We start from the raw sequence: 7,413 nt of genomic DNA on the forward strand, positions 1-7,413 counted from the left end.
TTTTCGATGTCAACTATAAAAAAATTGGTAGTCAGTTACAATTTCTTCATCAGTTAATTATATTATTTCCAGTTCAAGATCGAGATTATAATGTTCCCAAAAGAAATCCCGACAACAAAAACCTCGTCTCCGACGAATAATCATCACATATGGTATTCATATAGTAGAATAAAACTAATGATTCCAACAAAGAGAAAATGAGATGAAGAAAAAAAGAAATAAGCATGGGGAAGGAAGAGAAGAAAGAGATACGTCGAACAACATTGCTAATTTACCTATATATTTTCTTCTTCCAATTATTGGTGCAAGCGTAACAATCTCATTCGGGCACGCACTATATACAACGATTCAAGCAATATAGAAGTAGAGATTTACTCGTATACTAACACGGAAGAATCCCATAGTTCATAAAACAACAACATTGCACCATGCACAAAGAACCGATTGTTCCATGTCGGTCCTACGCACTTACGAGCAACGGTTCACTTGTGCCGCTGTCATCTCCATAAGCCCTCACCTTCCAAATCCTCTCCACTTGTTCAAAGCTCAAGCCTTTTGTCTCGGGCACAAAAACCGCCACGAAAATAAAAGCCAAAACAGCCACCGCAGCAAGTATCAAGAAAGTGGGGCCCGTCCCCACGGCCCCGGCCAATGAGAGAAAACTCTGCGCCACAATCAGATTCGATATCCAATTCACAGTAGCCGACATCCCTCCACAAACTCCTCTATAAGCTTCCGGATAAATCTCCGAATTCACCGTCCAAGGAACGGGCCCCATTCCGGGGGCAAAAAAGGAAATGTAAAGACCCAAACCAATTACTGCGATCCAACCGTATAAAAGCCCGTTTGTTGAATTCGACGGGTCCAGCATAAATGCGACCGCGAGGACTATTAGGGAAATAGTGACACCGAATAAACTACTCAGCGCTAGTTTTTTGCGACCGAAATTATCGATGAGGTATATTCCGAGTATTGTGCCGAGCGCATTCATGAAAGCGACTATTAGTGATAAGAGGAGTGCCAATCTATTGGAATTAAATCCGGCCATTTGGACTATGGTCGGGCTGTAGTACATCACTGTGTTGATTCCTGTGAATTGTTGGAACGCCTGCCAAAATCGGAAAATGAAACATTAAATCGATTGACTCGGTTTTTACAATTGGAGTTCTTAACAAATATTGGTTCATTGTGAAAGGCCATGTAAACATTCTCAGTCGCGTAGTTCTCCTAAATGTTTCTCCCTCCTTCCGATATTAGTTGTCACTTTTGCTTTTTTGCACACAAATTAAGATACTCGATTAATATGCATGCATTGTAACCAAAAAAAAAAAGAAACCCTAGAAAATCGCTAAATTACCCATGTAATTAATTTTCAATTAAAAAACCCATATGTCATCAATTAATTATCGACGTGGATGTTCTTATTCTTGGAAATTATGAAATTTTCAGAAATTTTCCGCTAAGTTTTTGAAATTTTAAAACTTATGTGATTTCCAAAAAAAGTCCGGAATTTTCGAACCTTTTGGAATTGGACTGAATTTTTAGATTCCGAAAATTTTGGAATTGGAATTGATTTTGTACTTCTGATTTTTTTTGGAAATTTTTCGGAAAGGCTAATTCCGATCTGATCCATTCGACTTTCACCCCTAGAAAGGATTTAAAATAAAATGGAGTGTTGATTTAACCTGAATTCCAGCTCCAGCGAAAAAGGCAAGCCGGAGCTCTTTAGACGTAAAGACATCCCAGAAACTAATACGAATCTTTCTTTGGGCCTCTTCCTCAAGAGCAGTAGCAAGCTGATCAATCTCCTCTTCTAACCGACATGGCTCGTAAATCTTTGAAAGCACGACAATGGCTTCTGATTTACGATTCTGTGATAATTTTTAATGAGATATTAAATAAAATATATATAAAAAAAATAATAAAAAAAAAGATAATCAATCCACTAGAAACAAAAAGAATATGAACCTTCATATAAAGCCAACGTGGAGACTCGGGCAAAAAAATCATAAGCACAAATTGAACTATAGCCGGCACCCCGGATACCCCAAGCATCCACCGCCATGTACCCGGAACCTACTTAACCATAAAACATCAAAATCAACATTTAATAACTACAATAGTAATAAGGGCAAATTACGGCCACCCCTGGGTTATGGTCAAATTACGAAAAAACCCCTCCTGTTGTTTGTTTGGGCAATTACAGCTACCCCTCAACTATGTATTATCTTACGAAAAGACCCTCCATAGGACCAGAGGTAAATTTAGGGATGTTAATTTGTTAAAACCGAACCGAAATTTCGGTAGGCCAACATTTCATACCGTTTACCGAACTAAATATACGATTTGGTTCGATAAATAACCAAATTACATAAATTTTATGTAAAAATATTTAAAAGGGGGAGGGGTGGCTGTAATTACCCTAACAAGAGGGGTTTTTTCGTAATTTGGCGATACCTCAGAGGTGGCCGTAATTTGCCCTAAATATAAATAAATAAAAAAGAGAAATAATCTGACCTCAGTAAAAGCAAGGTTGACGAGGTAAGAAACAAATTGACCACCGGTAATCATAAGAACATTAGTGCTGACTAGGCCACCCCTAATTTCCGAAGGGGAAGCCTCGGCAATATACACGGGAGCAGTGACAGATGCTACACCGACACCTAACCCAACTAACAGCCGTCCGAATATAAGAATGTAAGGATTCGGAGCGGCTGCCATAACAATCGATCCGAGCACGAAAACAACATCGGCAGAAAGAGTGGCTTTCTTACGCCCGAAACTGTCATTTATCCAACCCCCTAATGCTGCTCCGATTATCGCACCCACCAAAGCCATGCTCACTATTGTTTCCTGATTAAAAAAAATCCCGAGTCAGAAACGATAATTAAAACGAAAGAATATTATGATCTTGTAAGTGAAGAATTAAAGAATGCAGAATATCCGATTTTGAAACATCTCGAGTTTTCGAGCATTGGTTTAATTTTGTGTACCTGTAGAAAGCTACTTTGATCGACTTCCTCAAAGTCATCCCGGATATAAAGAAGGGCTCCAGATATAACTCCTGTGAACGAATACGAGACTTGAGAACATATCAAAGGCATTTATTGAAAATAAAAATAAATTATTCTTACAAGGGATATCGGTAAACCATAAAAAAGAGTATAATAAACTACACTTCTAACATGTTACGATGACCAAAAAAATAAAAAATTTATTACAGTCATAGGAACATCATAAGCTAATGAAACCTTATTTTGCTAACGATGATCTCGCACGAGGGTAGTACTAGGTTGAGGGTTCTATCGGTTGTCGAGAAATTTATAAGGACAACTTAAAGAAATAAAAATAAAAGCTTTACTCTTATTAAGCTACAATTATTCCAGAAGTGCTTCAAAGAACTGTTTTATTTTACGCGTGTGTTTATTTGGTATAGATTACAAGGTAAAAGAAACAGATAGATGTTTTATCATGCAAGCTGATTTCGTTGCATAATCGAGCAAGCAAAACTCTATTCAATATACTAAAAATCATAATCTCATTAGATGTATATATATATATATATATATATATATATATATATATATATATATATATATATATATATAAGAGACCTATATTTTATTTATCAGTTGCTAGTTTTCGCTATTTCGAGATAACACAGGGGTAGTATTTGCAGTTTACTCAAACAAAAAAACATTTAAAAAAAAAATTATTTATATACATCAGTATTATATTGTCCTCACGGTAGCCGGAATTTGTTTTTTTTTTTCCAGAAATGTGCAAAAGCATCATGTTAACCAAATAAGTAAAAATTAAAATTAAAACCAAGATAACATAGACAGGATATATACAAAATTCTATATGTATATATTCAAATTCCGACACGCCAATTTCACAATAAAAATGAAACATTGCTAATTCTACACGGAAAATATATATTTTCAGCAAATATGAAGAACAAACCAAAAAAATATATATATTGAATATATTCAATGTACGACAAATCAATCATAATTAAACCATAAAGAACATAGCAATTGTTGAAACCGTAAATTATCAATCATGTCCGCACACAATTCAAAAAGATGAAGATGATGTAATAACAAAAACATTGCAGGAATATTTAAGGTTGCAAATATGTAATAAAGGAAAAATAATAATAATTAAAAAAAAAAAAAGAAAAAAAGAATTACCAGTATCATAGCCGAAGAGAAGACCACCAATACCAGCAACAACAGTCAATCCCAACACATAAGAATTGCTGAAATAAGTAATCCTCTTCTCTCCATTACTATTGTAATTACCATTATGCCCTCCCGAATTCCCTGATCTCCTCTCCTCAATCGTCATCTCCTCCCTACTTCTTTAAATCAATTCTCAATTGCCCCCTTTCTTTTTTATTTATGCAGATATTTTACATAAATTCAAACTCAGCCGCAGATACATAAATACATATACATACATATATATACATATAATTAGGTTTTGAGTTTAAATTTACAATATATTTACAAAGGGAGAAAGGAAATGAAAGAAGATGATTGTTTTCTGAGGAGGGCCCAGAAGTTGGGGGTTTTCGGACAAGGAGAAGAATGGGAAAATGGTCAAAAGGACAAAAGGTTTCTCATTTTGGATAAGCCCCTCACTTAATTAATATTTAATTAATTAATTAATTTTTTTTAATTCAAACCTTTCACATACATCCAAAACTAACTTATTTTTTCTGAACCCCTAATTTAAAAACTTCGCCCATTTGTTAAATATTGAATTCATTGTTGATTTATTAAAAAAAAATGAACTTATTATATATAAAAAAGTAGTAGGTCATCATAATTCATACCAACTAGGTATCAAATATAAACTAAGGGGAAATTAGGGCCACCCCTGAGTTATTGCCGAACTACGAAAACCCTCATTTTGTTTGGGTAATTATAACTACCCTGCAACTAATGATTTTATGAAAAGATCCCTCTCGAGGTAAATTTAGGGATGTTAATTCGGTAAAACCGAACCGAAAATTCAATACGCCAAAAATCCATACCGTTTACCGAACTGAATATACGATTTGGTTCGGTAAATAACTGAATTATATAAATTTTATGTAAAAATATTTAAAAGGAGGAGGTGACTATAATTACCAAACAAGAGGAGTTTTTTTCCGTAATTTGGTCATATCTCAACGGTAGCCGTAATTTGCCCTGTAAACTAAATAAATTATCCACTTGTAAAAGTAAATTAATTAACTTTTCTCAAAAAAAATAAAAAAAAAAGTAAAAGAATTAAGAGCATGTTTGGCTAAGCTTATAAGCTCCTAAAAACATCTTATAAGATGTTTAAGAGCTTATAAACTGTTAAAAAAGTGTTTGGTAAAAAAATTAGAAAAGATCTTATTTTTTTCAAACATAAGCTGTTAGGGAGCTTATAAGATATTTTTAAAAAAGTACCTCACCCCACTTTTTTTCTGTAAGATCTTATTTGCTTCTTTACTAAAACACTCAAAATACAAAATTACCCTCAAATACTTGCACCTACTACCCTCAAATACTTTATTATATTACATGAATACTAATAACATTTATATTTTATCAAAACAACATATTCTTGTAATCAATATTAATAATTAGTTAAAATATAATTACCATAATAATTGTAAAAAAAAAATTATTCTCTATTTATATTTTATATGTATAAAAATACATATAAAATAAAATAAATTTGAAAATAAATTAAAATGAAATTATATAAAATAAATTTGGAATTTCCGATTTTCGATCCGATTTGATTTCCGAAATTAATTCCGAAAAATTCCAATTTTTTTCCGAAAATACACCTATAAATAATAAATATTATATAATATTTATTTTGCTAAAAATACACCTATAATTTTTTTTTTAGGATTTTGACATAATGAATTGTTGTTAGAAATTTTATTAGATATTATGTTGTGTTTATTTTTATTTATTTTTTGAACTGAAATTTAGTAGTTATTAGTTTTACTTTTATGACGTGGATGTTCTTATTTTTGAAAAATTATGAACATTTTAGAAAATTTTCGCTAAGTTTTGAAATTTTTAAGCTTATGTGATTTCCGATTTTTTTCCGAAATTCCGAAATTTCCGACCTTTTGGAATTGGAATGAATTTTTAGATTCCGGAAATTTTGGAATTGCAATTGGAATTGATTTTTTACTTCAGAAACTTTTTGGAAATTTTCCGAAAAGGCTAATTCATATCTGATCCATCTGACCTGCACCCCTACCAATGAGTTATGAAATAGGTATTTAAACATTTAACCATCATTTATACACTTAAAAATAATATTTTTTTAACCCCAATGAAGTTATCAATTTAGGGTTCTATTTTGATAATTCACATTATGAGATGTAAATATACTTGCAGGAAATTGAGTTATCAAAAATGTAATTATCTAAATATCCAATTATAAGTTAACATATGATAATTACAAATAAAACCACTTATAAACTTCTAATTGATAATTAATTTTATAACCATTTAGATCAATATTATAATAATATCTCAAATATTAAATAAGTATATAATAACTCAATGTTTAAATTAGTCTAAAGACAAATCTCCTTAAGGGGCAGCTGGCTAAACAAATTGGAATATAAGACGGTCATTGTTAATTTTTTAACACGAGATTTTTTCGACAGTTAGAGATTACACAGTAGCTCTGATAAGTCTTTAAACCGACACAACACGTGATTAAATTTCTATGATATCTTTCTTAATGTATGTGTGGATATGAATGAAGTTGATCTTTTTACCTAATTATTGATTAAAACCTTAATTATTGATTTAAGTTAGATATTTTTTAACAACCAATGGTTGCTGAATGCTGATACTCTATGGAATGAATATTAAAAATTTAAAATGAATGAGATGTGGTCCCCCATATATTTACATTTCTTAAGTCTCAACAATGTTTGATTCTAAATTTCACATTCTACACTATTCGTCCACTTCTAATTTCTAAACAATTTAAACAAAAAAAGAAAAACAAAATTAATGTATAATTTCTTAATTTAATTTTGTTCCAATTTTCAGAATTACGACTTCCGATGCTTTTGAATCGGAATTCGAATTGAATATAAAAGTTTCGAATTTTTTATTTTTGTTGTGAAAATAATTTGGAAATTTCCAAATGTATTTCTTAAAAACTCCTAAAACTTTTGAAATATAAATAATATTAATATATTTTTTTAGTTAAAAAAATAAAATCACTTGCCTATGAAATACTAGTTTCATACACTTCATCAAATAAAATAAAATCAGTAGCCCATTAAATATTAGACTCAGTTTATCAAAAAAAAAAAAAATTTGCCCATAAGAAAATAAAATGCATTTTGACTTTGTTGTTTGATTTCAATTCTAGTCTTCCACACAACCA

The 7,413-nt window shown here is 31.3% G+C and overlaps 1 protein-coding gene across 1 annotated transcript; it reads right to left on the reverse strand.

The window, feature by feature from the left end:
* Positions 1–249: 249 nt before the first annotated feature.
* On the reverse strand, positions 250–4,761 carry INT1 (inositol transporter 1). The gene is made up of 6 exons (XM_088820931.1): positions 4,197–4,761; positions 2,994–3,064; positions 2,518–2,853; positions 1,969–2,076; positions 1,686–1,871; positions 250–1,108 (listed from the first exon to the last, which is right to left on the reverse strand). The coding sequence occupies exons 1-6, from the start codon at positions 4,351–4,353 to the stop codon at positions 461–463; spliced, it is 1,506 nt and encodes a 501-aa protein (XP_088677057.1). The 5' UTR covers positions 4,354–4,761; the 3' UTR covers positions 250–460.
* Positions 4,762–7,413: the final 2,652 nt, after the last annotated feature.

This window comes from Erythranthe guttata, chromosome 7 (assembly GCF_056151865.1).
Source record: "Erythranthe guttata isolate IM_541 chromosome 7, IM_541, whole genome shotgun sequence".
NCBI lineage: Eukaryota > Viridiplantae > Streptophyta > Magnoliopsida > Lamiales > Phrymaceae > Erythranthe > Erythranthe guttata.